Raw genomic sequence first — 18393 nt, 5'->3', positions numbered from 1 at the left:
GAAGAAGAGAAGCACAAAATCATAGTTAAATACACTGTAGTAGATATATTGAAACATAACATTCAACTAACAGCATTCTACCGTCTAGTTAAAATTTAGGTCTAAAGGTTGAGGTTGCATATTCAAGCTATCCATTCCTACCAAGAAAACGTGTCAGGCTACATGGCTGAATCAGAATTGAGTGAATGCCAAAATCGAAATGCTGTAAATTGCTATGTTTTACAATTGGCATTTAACCTGCTATACAGTCTAAAACTCTACACAGAGTCTAAACAGCAGAGTACTGACCGATTTACTGTATATACACAGCAAAAATCAATCACTAAAGTAAGAAAACAAGGGCAGCACACAACAATTCACCATGTGTGACATATCACAACTAGGTTCTTGCCAAACACATTCCCTAAGAACACTGCTGCACCCTTATATGTACAAGGTCTCACATTTGTGCTTGTCTTTTACTTTTGTAGCCCAACCAGAGTTGACATAAGACTGTTCATGTTAACATAGTCTGGGCATAGTCTGAGGATGATGTCACCACCTAACATCGATGCAACCAGCCTCAGGGAGCTACGGATTCTTTTAAAAATCCAACTGAAAGTCAAGGATAAGAGAACATTTGGAGGTGTCATTCTGTTTTTTGTTTAGACATTATAATTGTACCTCCAATTGAGGCTTACAATTTACACAGAAAACTGCAAAGGAGAGACTGAATAATATTCACAATATGGCACGTGCAGCTAGTGATTCTGTCCCAATGGGAAGGTGAATACTTGTCTACATTGTTCACATGACATATTAGTGACAGCTGGTATGGAGCAGACTATTGCGGTACATAATTAGTATAATGAGAATGAATAATGCCACAGAAAATAAGAGCATGCTATGAAATATCAATATGCACTGAGAAGAAACTAGATTTAAATTCCTTTTATGACTGCATTGATGAGTTTTGTTTATCAATGTCACAAGCCTTCAATTCCTTGAATTTTTGTTGTACTTTCTCAGACCTTTTCGTATTTTTTTCCAAATGTTGCACGTACAAAAGTTTTTTTTTTTTTTTAAATTTGTCAGAGTCAGTTCCTGGTAGTGGAATAACAGCTCTAGAAACAGGATAGCTGTATACAAGCAACAAAACTGTTTTTTAGGATAAAACCCTGGTTAGCCATGAATGAAAAAGAAGACAATAGCCTGTACATAATACTAAAACAATGGTGGCAAACAACCCGCCAACACCTTTTTAGTCTTAAATCCTGGCACTTGGCCTATAACTTTGGTAAAAGGAATAATAGACTGTAGATGTAAAGACTCTTTGTATGATTTTAGACTGTATATATACATATGTATCTAGAAAATTACTGACACAACAGTACATGGACATATACTCCAGCCTGGCCTGGCTCAGCAGAAAGATGTACCCCACCCTGATCTAGAGTGATAGTAAACCATTGTGTGTGCTTCCACGCTCATAAATTTTCATGAATGTGGGATGAGTACAGGTTAGGGAGACAAAGAACGATTAATCATCTTGGGCCACACTGGTTCTTTTCTTTTGAAGTTTACTCAATAAAATGGGACTCGGTCAGTTGGGGTCTAATGTGGCAAGCCAGCTATCATGTTTGGTAAGAGTACTGGTAGGAAGTGTGTAATAAAACCATGTAACCAATTTGATAAAACAGTACAATTCAAACAGGTGTTTCAGTATTTACAACTTCCTACTGTACTAGTAACAGGTTGAAGGACCAGGGAAAATGGACACTGTCTGAGACAGGGTATTAGGTAGGATGAAAACATAGACAAGAAAAATTCTTGGCATCTTGTTGCACAGCTGCATCTCACACCTGTTATTGTAATCTTAACCTCAACAGAATGTGATGAGAATGTTACTGCCCAGGTCTGTTCCTCATTCAAACATACCAAGGTACAACAACAGAACCACTGTGCTATTGCTATGAAATCATACAGTTACAAATAAATGTACAAAAAATTCTACCTAAGTAGTACCTTCAGTAGTTATGATCACTAAAAATGACTAAAAGTGTCCCCCACCTTCCAGTCCTGAAAATGGTAGAGTCATTTATGGCAGTTCAGGTACCTGATAGCATTTATAGCACCTGATAACTCAGCAGGTAAACAGCCAGACTACCTGTTCCTGCAGACCCCACCTATGAGCTGCACACCTATCAGGTGTTCTGTAACAATACCTGACCTCATTTTTCAGCTGCTCAACAAACAGTGAGGTCTTTGACCGGTCTAAAGAGGTACTGAGCAAATATTTGTGTCTCCAAACTTGGCCATGTCCGAGTATAACAAACATGTCTGTCAGTTGGAGGGCCTGCACTCTTGTTAACCCTTACACGCCCATGCCCTGTGTATTTTCTGTGCTGTAAATTCAAACAAAGTACCATCAAAACAGGGCTTTTTCTTTGCTCCATTTCTATTTGTTACTTGATAGCACCATGACAGGACACTGACTGGCTACACAAACAAAACAAAACAAAATATATAAATTGTGACAGCAGTCATAGCACCAAGATTTATTTGTCTGACAGAACATAACGTTACCTGCTAGATTATCTGAACTCCAAGAGGATTCTCTAAACATTATGCAACGATTCGAAACGGTAACACTTTGCGAGGTCATCGACTTTCAAAAACAATGTTTACTATTCAGTGAAAATGACGGGTCAAACCCAGACTCTTGAGGGCCACCTGGGATTCGAGATTTCCAGATTCTACAGAATTCCCAGGCCTTTTATGGTTCTGTAAAATTCCGAAATTGTAACTATTGTTATCAGAAATCTATCCCAAAGTCGAGAACCTTCCTCATAGAAAACAACAACATAACGTTAACTCTGCAAGCTGCGACAGTTCCGCACCTGTTGCAACCCTCCATATTCAGGACAATCATTATAATACTTGAAGTAAATATCAATTTCCGAGCAGACAGAGATTGCCTTATGATTCAGTCAACAATTGCAAATTCACATTTGATAGGGTAACGTTACCAAGTTCAGTGGTTATTCAATCATTAACGTTAACGTTCATGTTATCAGCCATGTTACAGATAAATAGCTCTGACTGTGACGATCAAGTCAGCAACGTCGGCTAAACATTAACAGTTACAATTGATATCACATACCTGTAAAGACTTGAAAGTAAAATTCTGACGCAGATGAGTGTCCCGTCTTTGGCAACTAGACTGTCTTCACGTTGAATCGTCTAAGTGTCACAGAAATACCAAATGTCGCGATGTCGCAGCGTCAGAAATGGCGCGAAAACACGAAAGCGTCCTGTAGCCAAGTGCTACAAAACTACTTCCGGGTCAACACTGCTCAAAGGTCAATCAGCTGGTACAAAGGGGGCGTGTCCACAAGGCAAGTTTTCAGGAGCTCGTAAAAAGTTCTGTTCAGCGTTAATCATGGCGAATGTTACCAAGAAGCTTCTGGACTCGGTGGAGACCTGTGTTGATGACATGCTGGAGGGTCTGGTGGCGGTAAGCAAGCTTTATATTAGGGATAATTGTTCTCCCAGGGAACGTTTTGTGTTGTTGTTGTTTTGTGTGGTACAAAAGTATGTCTGTAGTAGGCTGTACCTAGATGTAAACCTGCAAACAATACGTCTCTGTCAGGTATGTGCTACCACAAACCTGTGTACCAATATCTTACGTACATAACACTTTTTAGTGGGTTTTCAGTTATCTATTTTGATAGTTTCAGTGTCAACAAACAAAATAAGTGGCCTTTCATTTAGCCATTGAAACAGCTGTCATTTTCCCTTTCCATGGAAAGTGGTGTCATTATGGCTCACTGTTTCTTATCAATGTTGTTATTTATATTACCACATTTTTTGCAAGTTTATTGCTTTCTTGCATTATTTTTGCCATCGACTATCTTCAGCTTTTTGTGCCTTGTTTATCACAAGCTAGTTTGCACTTTGCTCAGTGTTGCTAACTTTGTACTTTGATCCTTGTTGTGTTACTTTGTCCACAAGATCATATAAACTTAGCCCTACTCGATGTCAATTGCTTTTAAATACGGTCAACCTGTACCAAAGGGTCAACCTGTACCAAAGAATCCAAACAATTCTCTTTCTTTGTACAATTATACGACACAGGATGAGAGTTGTTCTTGCTGTCTGTATATAATTTCCCAGGTAAATCCTGGGTTACGCCTGCTGGCCGGCCACCGTGTGGTGTTACGTGAGGACTGGGAGGATGTCCGTGCCAACAAGGTGGCCGTGGTGAGTGGAGGGGGGTCTGGACACGAACCGGCTTATCATGGTGAGTACCTGTACACTGACATTTATATTTGTGAAAAGTTAGTTGATAAATATTTGGGGTTATTCTTACTCCTATCATCGGCATCCTATTCCACCCACTCTTTATATATTTTCTGTGTGTGAAAATCATGATCATAGTGTTTGTGTGTCATTTTATCAATTTCAGCTCTTGAAGATTACCTGAGCTGATGCATATCCAGTTTCATAGTACATTATGTACATGTATACAGAGACCTCCTGTCTGTCATGCGCGACATAGTCGTATGGAAGAACTTCATAGTGTCACCGGATGGATGACTGAACTGAACTGAATACAGTGTTTGTAATCTAACCTTTTCCCTGCTACTGAACCCCCGACAAATAGAGAATTCAGTATACTAAAAGCTAAGCATCTTATTCAAACATTTCACCCTTGCCTGGTGATGATCTACAGGATTTGTAGGGAGTGGCCTGCTCACTGCAGCTGTTCCTGGCAACATTTTTGCCTCCCCTCCTCCTGATGATGTGCTAGCCGCACTACGGGCAGTTACAGGACCAGGTAAGGATACAAGTACAGTATTCTGTATACTGTTTGAGCTCTGTAAAACAAATTTCTCATAACACTCTCCCTCTAGCAGGATGCCTTCAGGAGTTAAACACCCTAACTACAATGCAACATGACCCAGAGAATATGTCTAAAATGGCCTCCATTTTGTATATATTGTGACTATAACACTGCCACCTGAATCCCTTTTTCCTCACAACATTGTACAAACAGAATGAGAGATACTTACTAGTTTTATCAAGCCTTTAGATGTTTAGATGTCTTCAGTCTATACATGTAGTATCTATACTAAAAACTTTCGCATCACTTTCCCTACTATCACAGTATATCAATTAATTAATCATTCTCGTTATTCGCTTCAGCTGGAGCCATTGTGCTAGTTACCAACTACACTGGAGACCGGCTGACGTTTGGGATTGCAGTGGAGCGTGCGCGTGCAGAGGGCCTCCAGGTGGAGATGGTGTGTATAGGAGAAGACTGCGCTGTCTCCAGTAAGGACAAGACAGCTGGGAGAAGGGGACTGGCAGGGACAGTGTTTGTTCAAAAGGTGAGTAAAATGCTCAGGACAGTTGCAACTCTCGCGAGTTTATGTTTGGAAGTGACTGGTCAATATTGATCCTGAAGGAATCATTGAAAATTTGATCCATGTATACATTTGTGTTAGAAGAAAGTTTAGCATTGTACTTTGACTACTACCAACACAGATGAGCTTCCATGATAAGCAGGACAGATGCATTTGGAAAGAAGGAAGGAACAATGTGAGGGCCACATCAGTAAACGTGCAAGCTACAGTTTCAAAAAGGAATATGTAGATTATATAATACAAAATGTATGTATATGTAGATAAAAGTATGCTGTATTTTCTGCTCATTTGTATTTTGTATTGCTTTTATTCAGATTGCAGGAGCTTTATCTGAGGAGGGCAAATCCTTGGCTGAAATAGTGGAAACAGTGAAGAACACAATAAGCAGTATGGGTCAGTATGCTATACATACTTCATCGTACATATTACTGGTGGGGTAGTAAGTTGTGACTGGGGGTAGATGATTTAAGGCTGCAGCTGTAATGAGGTAGCCTGGTACCCAGGCTAGTGGCGAGATTTGTCCACAAAAAAAAAGAACAGTAATGTCAAAGTGTACATAGACCCATCTATGAACTTAATGCACAAGTAGATAGCTTAGATATGTTTATTTTCCTACAGGTACCATGGGGGTCTGCCTGTCACCCTGCAGTGTGCCTGGGTCAGGGCCTATGTTCCAGGTGCCACAGGACACTATTGAGCTTGGACTAGGTAAACTGCCTCTGGTCAGCTTGACATTTTCTTCAAAAACCTAACCTATGACTATAATACATGATTCCATAGGAAAAGTAAATTGTTCTTCCTCAGTATGATAGATCTGACAAGGAAGCTTTTATAGGGGCAATATTGTGTTTTTACATTCAGATGAACCATTGTTGTCTCCTAGGTGTCCATGGTGAGGCAGGTGTGGGAAGAATGAAGGTAGGAACATCATTCCTAAATTGGTTCCTAATTTGGGACATCTTGGTTTATTCAATGTCTGTTTATATTGCTAGTGCCAGAATACAAGCAGATGTATTTTTGACATGAATCTTCTGTAGATGGATACAGCTGAAAAGGTAGTGGAAACAGTACTCGCTCACATGACCAACCCAGACAACACCAGCCGTATTGAAGTGAAGAAAGGTGAGTTATACCCATATATTAATAGATAACTAGCACTCCTTTCTGTTTGTGAAGGTACTGCATTGCTTATCATTGCCAACATTACCTGCAGCTTTTGTGATACACATATTATAGGCTAGAAACACATTGGCCCACACTATGATGTTGTTGACTCTGGCTCCTTTCCTATAACACAAGGGGACAGTGTGGCACTGCTAGTGAATAATCTGGGGTCTACTGCGTACCTGGAGCTCTATATCATAGCCAGAGATGCCATCAAGTACCTGGGTAAGTCTTGACGTTCCATGTCCTTCGCTCAACCTTGTCAGATAAATCTCTCCAAAAGTAACTCTCTTAAGGTTGAAAAGTAAACTAGATCTGTATATAAAGCCATCATCCAACAATAGCTTGTGATGACAGAGATGACAGCAAAATGTCAAACTGCAATTTACCAACTCAGACTTACTTTCATGATAGTGTACAACTGTTTTGGTCATATACACACAATACTGCCCCCGCAGTAATTCTTCCAAGGAAAGTGGGCCGACCCAACCTTGCCTTAAAGAAACTGATCGAGGCTGCAACTCAGGTTTAAATGGGAAAGTCATGACTGACAGGATGCACGATGGAGAATACTGGAAGCAGAACTTTGTGTATGCTTCAACTCTAATAGAGAAACTAATAGAGTAAGAATATGCATATATGTATGTATATTATGTAGTTCAAGGATTGTTCTAAATGTACTTACTTACTTTACTTTGGTCGAGCTCCCGCTCGAGCCAAGCTTGAAAGCCTAACTATAATAGCATCTCTAGTGGCTGGGCCTACATTAACTCCAGCCAGCGAGAGATTGTGTAAACACATGTAACATCCCAATATTCGGAACGAAGGGGGTGACGGACTCTACCATTTGTTTGGAATATTGGGATGTTACACACAGGCTATTCTAAATGGTACATTTTCCAAACCTCTGAACAGAGGCCCGCGGTGTGTCTGTGGAGAGGACGTATGTGGGGCCGTTTGTGACGTCACAGGAAATGGCAGGCATGTCCCTGACCCTGCTGAGACTGGATGACACCAGGCGCCGCTGTCTGGGTACAGGACTTTCTTTCTTTGTACTAAATTATAAACAAACGGAAATTCTACAATCTTTAAACTCATACTTTATCTTACCTATAAATATACCCCTACATCGGTTGTTAGCAAGTGAAAAGATTGAGCCAGCAGTTTCAATGGAGGATGGTATCCAGGCTATAAGTTAAGTATGTCTGCTGATTGATCTGTCTGTTTGCTTGTCTTGGTGTGTGTCTGCAGTTATTTGAATTGCAAGTTGAAGTGGCCCATGCCAGGTCCAAGTTCAATAATAGCCTGTGCAAGTGGGGCGCGTGATGAATCATGGCTCCACCATCAGTTACTCTATACTTACTGAGTTAAAGTTTGTGGAGAGTTGTGAAAGTTTTAGTGACAAACCTGCTGGCTCTTCCCCCAGATGCTCAGACCACAGCTCATGCCTGGTTTCCCATGTGCCCCTCCCCCAGTACGGGCACCCTGCGCACCACCAGGACAAGGGTGCAGCTCTCAACTGACACTCAGCAAGCAGCAACCGTAATTGCAGGTGCCACAAAGGTCGACAAAGGTAGGTTTTACATTTCTCAAAGATTGCCATTTCTCCAAGCTCTACTACCCTGTAGCCTTCACTAAAATTTGGCAGAAATTTAGAGCATTCAAATGAAAAACTACCTGTGTTGAATACGGACATAACTGTACCTACAGTCTTGCTGGCAATTGTTCTGACATTTACACAGAAGGAAAGTAAAGCTTAATGTTTGGCCTTTGGTACACAGGAGTGAAAAGACTGCAGTTTGAAAGCAAAGTTGACTTCTTGTACTCACAGACACAGCCCAGCAGATCTTCCGTGTTGTGTCTGCTGTCTGCAACTCTCTGATGACAGCAGAGGAACAGCTGAATGACCTTGACCGGGCCTGTGGAGATGGGGACTGTGGCAGCACGCTGGCCAAAGGAGCTAAGGGTACTGTAATTCCTGATTTTTCTCAATGTACTCATATGTTCACAGTTTTTACGGTGACGACTGTAACGTAAACTTATCATTACCGATAACAAATAATTAATCTTGGTGACGATAACAAATAAGTCATTCACCGTGAACATTTAGTTCTGAGAACAAATTGAATTTTCTCAGACCGTGACAATTTGGTACTGGGAAGACAAAGTGAATTACAATAAGTATTGTTGGTGTTATAGTTGGAAAGGGATGGCAATCTTTGGTAGGGCTTATGAGGCCAATAAAATTATCAGTGTATGCAATTGTGTAACTGTAGACAGTTGGATATGTGCTCACATTGGTGTCAAGAAAACATATCAAGAAAGAATTCCTGATTTTACTTACATGCGTGTATGTATCTGACCATTCTCTCTTGTTCACCAGCCATCCTGTCAGCCCTTGGGTCAGCTGACACCCCCGGCCTGCCGTGCCAGACTCCTGCTGTCCTGCTGCAGGAGATGGCCACCATCGTGGAGAGGAGCATGGGGGGAGCCTCGGGAGGGGTGAGACACATGAGATGGGGAAATTTGATAAAGTACAGAGAAGAATACGCCCAAAAGCAGTTACTCAAGCAACTGGATGTGATTTTGACTTGAGTAACTACTTTTTGGCCTATCTTGTTACCTGGATGTCTAACCTTCATCGACGTACAGAGAAGAATCTTTACATCTACACTGTTGTTTAGTGCAGATTATCATTTTAAGTCCATGATACCTTCAGAAGAGCCATCGCCTACTGTGGATCGAACATCTGGAACAGTCTACCACCAGACATACACACAGCCCCAACTCTGGCCTCCTTTAAGACACTCGTAAAGTAATGGAAACGACGACCGAAATTAACAGACTTGAATCATGTAGCAGCTCTCACCATTATGTATTTTGTAATATGTAAAATTGTGTAGATAAATTTAGAAGACTCATTAGGACTTTAAATGATGTAAACTGATGTGTATAGTTTGTCTGACCCTTGCCTCTTCCCTCATGATCTCAATGAAAAGTGGTCTGCAGGCCAATGTGAGCTTTTATGAATAAACAAAGGTTCAAACAAACAAAAAGAATCATACGGAACAACTCACACACATGATGAGGTAGCAATTATCTTCTCACTCTGTAGCTGTACAGCCTGTTCCTGACTGCCGGTGCACAGTCTGTGATGACGTCTGTCACTCCTGCTAGCTGGACCGCTGCGATGAAGGCTGGTGTAGCATCCATCATCAGGTGAGTTGTTACACCAGCTAGAAACACAGCTTTTTAAAGGTACTGTAAATGCATTTAAGTTCGCGGGGATTTAATTTCGCATTAGCGGGAAAATGGACTTTTCAAAGTGGTTTTAATTTCGTGGTAGCACCATGCATTGTAGTCTCTTACTGTTATTAAAAAATGTTCGCGGTGGTTTTAAATTCGTGGTGATGCGGCCGCCGCGAAAAGAGCGAACATTAATCCACCGCAAACATTTCTGCATTTACAGTAATTTTTTCACGAGATTGAGCAAGATCATTAGACCACTACAAGGCAATGAACTAAGAAGTTGGAAATAATTATACACAGAGATAGCATAAACTATGGATAATTCACAAGATAAAATTCAGTGATGGTGGTATGTTTTTGACTGTCAGACTTGCGTTATAATGCAGAGTGAGAGTGATACATTGAATTTCTGAAGGTTGCTACAGAAACATTATTTTCCTTTCCTCATTATCAGGTATGGAGGTGCTGATCCAGGTGACAGAACAATGGTATGTTACCGATACTCAATTAGTATCATAATTGAGTAATTTCTTATGAAGAAAAATGAATCAAATGGTACATTTGAGGGAGTTACATTGACTTGGCAGAAAATCAGTTTATCGTTTCTGGTAATCAAGTTTTTCTGGAGAAAATATACAAAGTTCATAAGAATGACACACTTTTTTATGCAGCTGGATCCTCTTCATGCAGCCACTGAAGTCCTGAAGGCACTGCAAGAAGAAACTGCTGATAGCATGCCAACTCTACAGAAAGCTGTGGAGGTAATGGCTAACTTACTCTGTTCTACCCTGTATGTTGAAACTCTAGTAGCACTTGTTACATTAGACATTGGTGAATTTCTCAGCAACATGTGATTATCTTTTGAAACCTCTTCTGAACTGTAGATTTCTTACAAATGTTTACACTTTCACAACAGGCCTAATACTCAGTGAATTATATCTTCTTCAAATAGCCTTTCAATTTTTTTATTCCATCGTCATATTTGATGCTCAAGTCTTTCCTTTAACTGCCATCTACTTGTAAAGCAGCTTCAAGAGATACCATCTTTATTTACAGGCAGCAGAGAGTTCAGCACAGAGGACAGCCACCATGGCGGCGAGGGCTGGTCGTGCCAGCTATGTCAGCACAGATCGCCTGACCAGACCTGACCCTGGGGCGCAGGCAGTGGCTATCTGGATGAGAGCTATCTACAGCTCACTAGAAAAGTAGTTTTCCTGATTAGCTATAGTTAGCCAAATTAAGAATCTAGACCCAGAATATAATTTTCTGAAAAGTTTAACATAAAATGCAACAGGATAGTGAATGAAAATAACTTGTTGTAAGTGTTGGAAGACCATGAGCACATGATCAATGAACTTATGCTTGTAGTGTAATCTGTAATGATTGCTTCAACCTACCTCATATATGAAAAATGGAGTCCTTCACAACTATTAATGTTTGTAATCGTTGCACTCCTTATCAGAAATATGCAAGCCATATGTAAGGGATTATATGAAGAGATTATGTTGTAAAATTAGTCATTGAGACTGACTGTGAAACTATGGCAACTGATAAAACAATGTACAACATGTATATGTATAGTAATAATAGCATTCCATTGTTACATAATTGAAATTAGTTAGAATAAAAGTCCCCATACATATAAATTACTTGGGCAGTAATTTTAGCTTTTTAAAAACATTGAAATACATTTGTATTGTGCCAAAGATATGAAAAAAATTTAAAAGATAGATTACTAGGATAATACATTATACAACTGAATGTTTTTTCCTGGCAACAAAACATGCAACACAAATAGTGCCAAATTTTACAGTAATTTTATTGTTATTCAAAATGCAACCATGCTGCTTAGTACAATAGTACATAAAATTCATCTCTGACACATGTAAAATAAGTAGTCATTCTTGTCAAGCTATTAAACTTGAGGTGTAAAGAATATCCATGTACCCAAGTTATCTCAGTATGACTTCTCGTACAGCTAACATGTAAAGATCACGATGAATAAAATTATGGGAAATTCGAACATGCACCAAATTTTGTCAATTACTGGCCCACTAATGGTACTTAGTTCGTAAAATTTGTTATTGCTTATAAGCAGAATAACTATTAGTATTACTCAACAAATTTACAATTTCTACCAGTATAAGACTTCAAGTCACTGCCAAGATCTCGGAGACCTCTAAATCAAGACATTCAATTGTTGGGAGAAAAGGTTACTTCCAGAAGCCTGCTGGATGCTTCCTGTACTTGGCACTGCAGGCTTCTGAACATAGGAAAGCCTCCAGTGGTGCATGTGTGCGTCCTGTATGGAGAAGAAAACATGGTCTGAGAAGCAAAGGAGATAGATAAAATCATGATTGTAGATAAACCTGTAGATAAAATCATGACATCAAAAAGCGACTTTTATGTTCCTACAACAAGTGCTGTATTAGATAACTTTATTTGTACCTTGGCTGTCCACAGCAGTAACTGTATGTGCCAGTCTGTGTAGATCCAGTCTTGCCAGGAAGCGGACAAAGTTCTCGAAGCACAGCTGTCCACACAGGCACCTTTTCGCTACATCCAAGTAGCTAATCAGAGTCCTTGGCAAGTCTTCTTCAGTATAGTGAAGTCTGTGATGAGAGAATGTGAAATTTATATGTAAGGATGAAATGTCAATGAGAGTAGATATGCTTTGTATGCCAATTAAAATTTCAAAGCCAGATCTTCCTTTTTAAAACTAACATGTAGGTGCTCATAGTTTTGGATGAGGCTTATTACTAGGTCTAGTTGGTCATTAGACCTGTTTGAAAAGATCCTGATGTATCAGACAAACGAACTGAAAGGAATATGAAGATATCAAGTTGTGAATCAAAACCAAACAAGAAACTATCTACTCCACATAAGGAATTATTACACTAGTCTTAAAGAAGATTCGTTACCTGTGCTTTTTGACAACCCTGGCAGAGATCTCCAGAAGAGAGGGAAATGTCAGGTTTCCCGTCAGTGTGGACGGTCCGTCCTCCAGGAATGGGTTCTCAAACAGGTCCACTGTCTCCAGCTGCAGCTTCAAGAAGGATGCCTGCAAATATAAATCAGACCAAGGTTTAAAAAAATATGCATGACACAGGTTCATCATCAATCGGAACAAGTGAAATTTGACTTCCAGTACAGTCTGTCATTCATCGATGAGAGGAGTTTGGGACTGTCCAGTCCAGTTTAAAGTTCAATAAATTTCTTCAAAGTTAGCCTTGGCTGGCCAACACATTTTTTTTAGAGAAAAAAGATGTCCAGAACAAGAGTTTGACACAGGTTATGATTAATCAACAACTGGCAATCAATGATCTGGAATTAAAGAAAAGTTGATTAACCTCCCTGCTGCTTATTGGTAATACCATACCCAATAGAGAATCGTTAGTGAAACAGCTACTTCAGTGTGTTAAACGTTAAGATAGTGTACTGACTGGCAGTAGTGTGATATGGTTGCGTGTAGCTGTGAGAAATCTCAGCTTCCTCAACAATCCTATGGACGGAGGTAGTCCAGACAACTGGTTACTGTCCAGCTTTAGGGACACCAAATCCACACAGGCGCACAGCTGGTTGGGCAGGCGGCTCAGCTGGTTGTGGCTTAGATCCAGAGACTGGAGAGAGTTTCTCAGTGTCGACTGAAAGAACTTTCCTGGCAACTCTGTCAGCTGGTTGTTGGACAGATTCAGATCTGCTAAACATTTCAGTTCACCAATGGTCTCCGGGAGGGTCCGTATGTTGTTGTCACTCATGTCCAACAACTTCAAATGCTTCAGACCCAAGATTCTGGTGTCAATGCGGTTGAGAGTGCAGTGGTTTATTCTCAGTTCAAGGAGTGAGCTGGGGAAAGACTTGGTGAGTGGGTAGTCTTTACGTTTGGACACAGTCATCTTGGTTTTGGGAGGTTCCACTTGTGAGGCTCTAGCGGGGGTGAGGGTGGACACCTGAGCACGTGACATCTCCTGTCCATGGTGAGCCAGCTTCACCGCTGACAACAGGGCCTTCAGGTTTATTGGGTCTGCCTGGAGGAAACAAGTGAACGAACAAGAAGAAAGTTACAACAAATCCACAACATAAGTAATTGAAGTATCAAACATGAATAAGCATTTGAACAAATTAGTAACATTGTACATGTGAGTAAAGATTACCTTGCTGATACAGATGTCATGTTCTGGCTGGTGGAAGCGGATGGTGGCCTTTCCCTCCTGTACAAACCTGCCAAAGATTTGTCCCACATTTCCCTTCAACTGAAAAAGATGAAATCAAAGGATTATGATATTTAAAAACTATGGTTTCAGCATGCTAGTAATATTCACGGCTCCATTACATTTTCCACAGGCAAGATTTGTGTGTTAATTAACAGGCACACTTACTTATATAAAGTAACTGTTTGAATGCATATCTATCTTTATGCTTTGAAACCTGTATTCAAATACACTGATCAAGGACGATGTAACGTCCTTGCACTATAAATTTGTGGGTATAATGAACGTCTTTTTTGGTCATAAGTTGATAACACAGAGGTGCAGAATTCACCTTATACTTGGTCCCTGTCTTGTCCTTGGCCGTGCACATCATTAAGAACACCATCCCCTCCTTGCTGTCCGACCCAGGCTTCCTCCCCAGAGTCAGAGTGGCATGGCCCCCACGGCCCTTGCTTTTACTGCTCGCAAGGTTGTGGGAGGGGCACAGCCGGTTGTTGACTTCGACGGTACAAATCAAGCGCATATTGTCCTAATTAAGCCTAAAAATGGGTCCCCAGGATAACTAAAATGTTCCTCGGACTACCGTAACATGATGCGTATAAACACCTGTCCACTAAATTAACCTCTTTGGTGAGCAAAGACGCAGGCAAGAACCAGAAGATTTCTCGAAAACGAAGTCTCCCGCTCGTCCTGGTACCAGATTGTTCAAACCAATCATAAACCGTTTTACAATTTTTTGGAACGACGGAATTTCATAAGAGAGTCGCTCATTGGATGTTCTCAATCTCGCGAGATGAGCGTTACCAGACGAGAAAGAACATTCCGGAAGTAAGACAGTGGAGGCAAAAAAAAAACGACGTTCAAAACATTTGAGACTTCAAACCGCAGTATCCAGTTTTTTCAAGATGACTGAGTTTTCTGTCGTGACAGCGCCCGTCGTCAACGTCCAAATTACCAGCTCCCTGAGCAGCTTCGGCTCAGAGAAACGCTTTGACAAGAGTCTGACCATCGGTGCACTGAAGGTAGGTGGGGAGGGGGGCGTCAGCTGTACATGTGCATGCAAAGATTTCAAAGTAGCTATAAAACCTATTGAAATGTGCTCTATGTTTACAGTTTATTTAGCTCAATGATTATCCCATGTTAAGTCCATCTAATTTTTTATGCCAGCATAACACATGAAAGAAATTAACACCCATGCACATAACTATATAATTCACCTTTACCAAAAAATTATTTCACAAGGTAAAGGTAATTCAGACAGTCATCCTCAACTGAGGTGAAATATGGTGCTTTTTCAAGTACCTAGTGGTAGTGCGTGTGGGATCGGGTGGCGCCATCGTCAGCGCGTTGGTCTCAGGCCCAAGAGGTCCTGAGTTCGAATCCTGCTGCCGTGTCACCGATCTTGTGCCCTTGGGAAAGGCACTTTACACGACTTTCCTCACTTAACTGATCAGGTGTGAATGAGTACCTAGCTACGGCTAGTGGCAGTGACAGGCCTTTGTGGCAGTGACAGGCCATAGGGGCATGTTCGGGCATGATGCACCCGCCATGACACACAAGTCAGGGGTAGGAGGAACCCCTTGCATCCATGGTCGGAAGTCCTCCTAGGAGACGGAAACTCCAAACAACAAACCTGCATCTGCTGGGACCGTCTTACATGTTGCATACAGTTGCCCCTGTAGGACTTAGTGCACCAGTGGACGAGAGTGTGGAGAATGCACACGCCTCTTTCACCTTAAAAAACCCAAGTGCAGGCCAGGCAGAAAGGTCGCCTTAAAACCCACCCTGTCTGCCAACCATTGTCTTCCAAGACAGACAGATGCCAACAACCTAGTAGTAGTGCAATGCAGCTCGTGTTTTTTGCAGACAAGCACATCAGGTCACACTCGCTCTCTTCTAGATAAGTGTGTTAGGTTCTTTAACAAGGAGATGTTTAGTAATGCCTAAAGCTCCCTCACCTGGCTTGATGTCCCCCTCCAAAAGGACGGTCCAGTCCTGTGCATGAACCTGAGCGGCGTGATCCACTGATTGACTGAATTTGAAACATTTGGTGAAGAGCAGAATGCATAGACCTTTACACCATACGGACAGACAATGAAACATATGATGAAGCAGCTACCGTAATTCCCAGACCATATCGATTTGAAATAGCTGCTGTGTATTTCAGATGAAGCTGGAGCTGATCACGGGATGTCCCACCGCACACATGGACCTGCAGGTCTTCACAAAGGACAACAAACTGGTTGCAACTATGAACAACAATGATGCTCTGCTGGGGTCGTATCCTGTGGATGATGGCATGAGAATTCATGTGAGGACTTTTATTTCAAATAAGGAGTAAAAAATTTCTTTCATGCATGATCCTTGAGACCGACAAAGTCTCCAAAGTCCTTAAAGGTCCAGGGCAAAGTCTTAAGTAAATTTTCTGGAGCAAATTGCAGCTAGTCCAGACTAGTAGTAGTATTTCAACACACTGTGCAATGTATTATAACATCAGTACTAGTATAAGATCAGATTGAAAACTTCTTTCCTTTCTTTCCTTGTTGTCTACTGCAGGTTGTAAACAAAGATCCATCCGTCCAAGTAGGAGACTTTGAGGATGTTTCTAAAGTGGAGAAGTATGAGATGAAGGATGAGGAGTATGAGAAGAAACAAGGTAAACTCACATACCTGGGAAATACACCCAACTTTTTCCACTGATAGAAACTCACAAAGTAACCATATGCACATTTGTTTCCATGTCTCAAGGGAAGGACTGTTTTGCTCAGCTGTAAGTACATGTGTCTATTTATTGCTCTTTTTCTCAGACTCAGTCCTAGCATGGAAGAAGAGAAACAAGCTGGGTAGGTTTGCAGAGAAGAGTGAGGAGGAGCAGGCCCGTGAAGAGGAGGAGAGAAAACAGAAGGAGAGAGCAGAGGAAGAGGCTGCTAAAGCCATCACAGTAGGGTCACGGTGTGAAGTCAGAACGGCTAATGCACCTGCTAAAAGGGGGGAAGTTGTGTATGTAGGTAAGTCAATTCAAGGATTGTTTGTGCAATATATGTGTATACGACAACAGGCCATACAATTATTCATTATCTTCACAACTGGGTGAATGGTAAATATGTTTTTTATTTTAAATTCTATACAGCTTCCTAGACATACATTACAATTATAAGGTATGCACACAACTGGCATCCACTGTATACTGTATGTATCATGAGTACTGCATGCTACAATGTGGAATATAAATATGCTAAGTATTACAGACGATATTTGTCTTTAGAATTAAGTAGAATATTTTGATTCTGCAGGCCTGACTGACTTCAAACCTGGCTGGTGGGTGGGAGTCAAGTATGATGAGCCACTAGGAAAGAATGATGGCAGGTAGGTACATGTAGTGGTAGTACTTGTATACTTCAGGTAGCAATCCAAGAGTGAGGTTACCTCAACTGACTTTCTTGGTCTTCAAAATGGTGATAGTTACTTAATTTGAAATAAACCTACACCTCTGTAAGGGTCATGTATATTCTGAGAACATCTACAAACTTTAAGTTTTCATGCCCAGTCAGATTTTATTTTTTCCTTACCCTTGCCTTCTCTTATAAAGTTTAATCACTTCTGCATGAATTTCATCATAGGAGATGAAGTAACTACGTTTCATTTTGTTTGCAGTGTGGCTGGAAAGAAATATTTTGAATGCCCACCAAAATATGGAGGATTTGTCAAGCCTGCTTTTGTCACTGTTGGGGACTTTCCTGAAGAAGACTTTGGAATGGATGATGATGAGATGTAGAATAGGAAACATAATGTCAAGTAAACAAAATCATAATGGTCACAGTGAACTTTGACTACTACGCAAAAATAGAATCTGCTAATGAATCTGCTAATCAGATAATGAATATGATCATGTGTAGCATTTGATTTTTATCTGTATCATACTTTATTCTCTTGAGAACTTTCCATCAATAATTGAAAGTATAGATTATATGAATTAAGCCACAAAAAATTTGTCTGCAATGGTAATAATGTTTTTCCAATAGAACATTTGTATATGAAGAAGCTAGTTTGTCAGAGAAACATATTCATTTTTATTTTTGGGGAGCTAATCGCTGATCCCAAATGGATGAGCGAGTTGCATGTCATGCAACTTTGTTTCTGTAAAATTTGATGCATTTTGACATGAGATTGAGTGATTTTGTAAATGCACTTTGAATTGAGGTACAACTGTAGAATGTATATTTGGTTTGGAGGCTATGTTATACACCTGTGATGTATATGAAATCTGTGGGGACAGTAAAATGTGTTGGACACTGTGTATAATGATGTTTTCTCTGATAGGGACAACATACTGTTTTTGCTGGTGTGTTCTTCTTCGTTTC

General features: G+C 40.6%; 4 protein-coding genes across 4 annotated transcripts in view; 2 read left to right on the top strand and 2 right to left on the bottom strand.

Annotated features, from left to right (window-relative positions):
• Nucleotides 1–232, bottom strand: part of LOC118425609 — a 21372-nt gene extending 21140 nt beyond the window's left edge. Inside the window, exon 1 of the mRNA XM_035834562.1 lies at nt 224–232. Within this exon, the coding sequence (XP_035690455.1) occupies nt 224–232 (9 nt within the window). The remainder of the gene's footprint in view (nt 1–223) is intronic.
• Nucleotides 233–3220: 2988 nt separating this feature from the next.
• On the top strand, nt 3221–11088 carry LOC118429579 (triokinase/FMN cyclase-like). The gene is made up of 17 exons (XM_035840124.1): nt 3221–3496; nt 4156–4282; nt 4715–4819; nt 5188–5372; nt 5723–5801; nt 6027–6116; nt 6292–6326; nt 6446–6530; nt 6708–6797; nt 7488–7604; nt 7999–8145; nt 8404–8538; nt 8956–9074; nt 9688–9791; nt 10276–10309; nt 10493–10582; nt 10878–11088. The coding sequence occupies exons 1-17, from the start codon at nt 3245–3247 to the stop codon at nt 11028–11030; spliced, it is 1947 nt and encodes a 648-aa protein (XP_035696017.1). The 5' UTR covers nt 3221–3244; the 3' UTR covers nt 11031–11088.
• An 849-nt stretch (nt 11089–11937) lies between these two features.
• LOC118415274 (leucine-rich repeat protein 1-like) lies at nt 11938–14723 on the bottom strand. The gene is made up of 6 exons (XM_035819747.1): nt 14364–14723; nt 13976–14074; nt 13265–13849; nt 12743–12882; nt 12270–12433; nt 11938–12123 (listed from the first exon to the last, which is right to left on the bottom strand). The coding sequence occupies exons 1-6, from the start codon at nt 14553–14555 to the stop codon at nt 12035–12037; spliced, it is 1269 nt and encodes a 422-aa protein (XP_035675640.1). The 5' UTR covers nt 14556–14723; the 3' UTR covers nt 11938–12034.
• A 111-nt stretch (nt 14724–14834) lies between these two features.
• LOC118415284 (tubulin-folding cofactor B-like) lies at nt 14835–18329 on the top strand. Its single transcript, XM_035819776.1, has 6 exons — nt 14835–15054; nt 16200–16343; nt 16589–16688; nt 16840–17040; nt 17326–17398; nt 17687–18329. Exons 1-6 carry the CDS (start codon nt 14938–14940, stop codon nt 17805–17807), a joined length of 756 nt encoding a protein of 251 aa, XP_035675669.1. The 5' UTR covers nt 14835–14937; the 3' UTR covers nt 17808–18329.
• Nucleotides 18330–18393: the final 64 nt, after the last annotated feature.

Source organism: Branchiostoma floridae, chromosome 1 (assembly GCF_000003815.2).
Source record: "Branchiostoma floridae strain S238N-H82 chromosome 1, Bfl_VNyyK, whole genome shotgun sequence".
Taxonomy (NCBI): domain Eukaryota; kingdom Metazoa; phylum Chordata; class Leptocardii; order Amphioxiformes; family Branchiostomatidae; genus Branchiostoma; species Branchiostoma floridae.
This window is presented reverse-complemented; position numbering and strand designations above follow the sequence as displayed.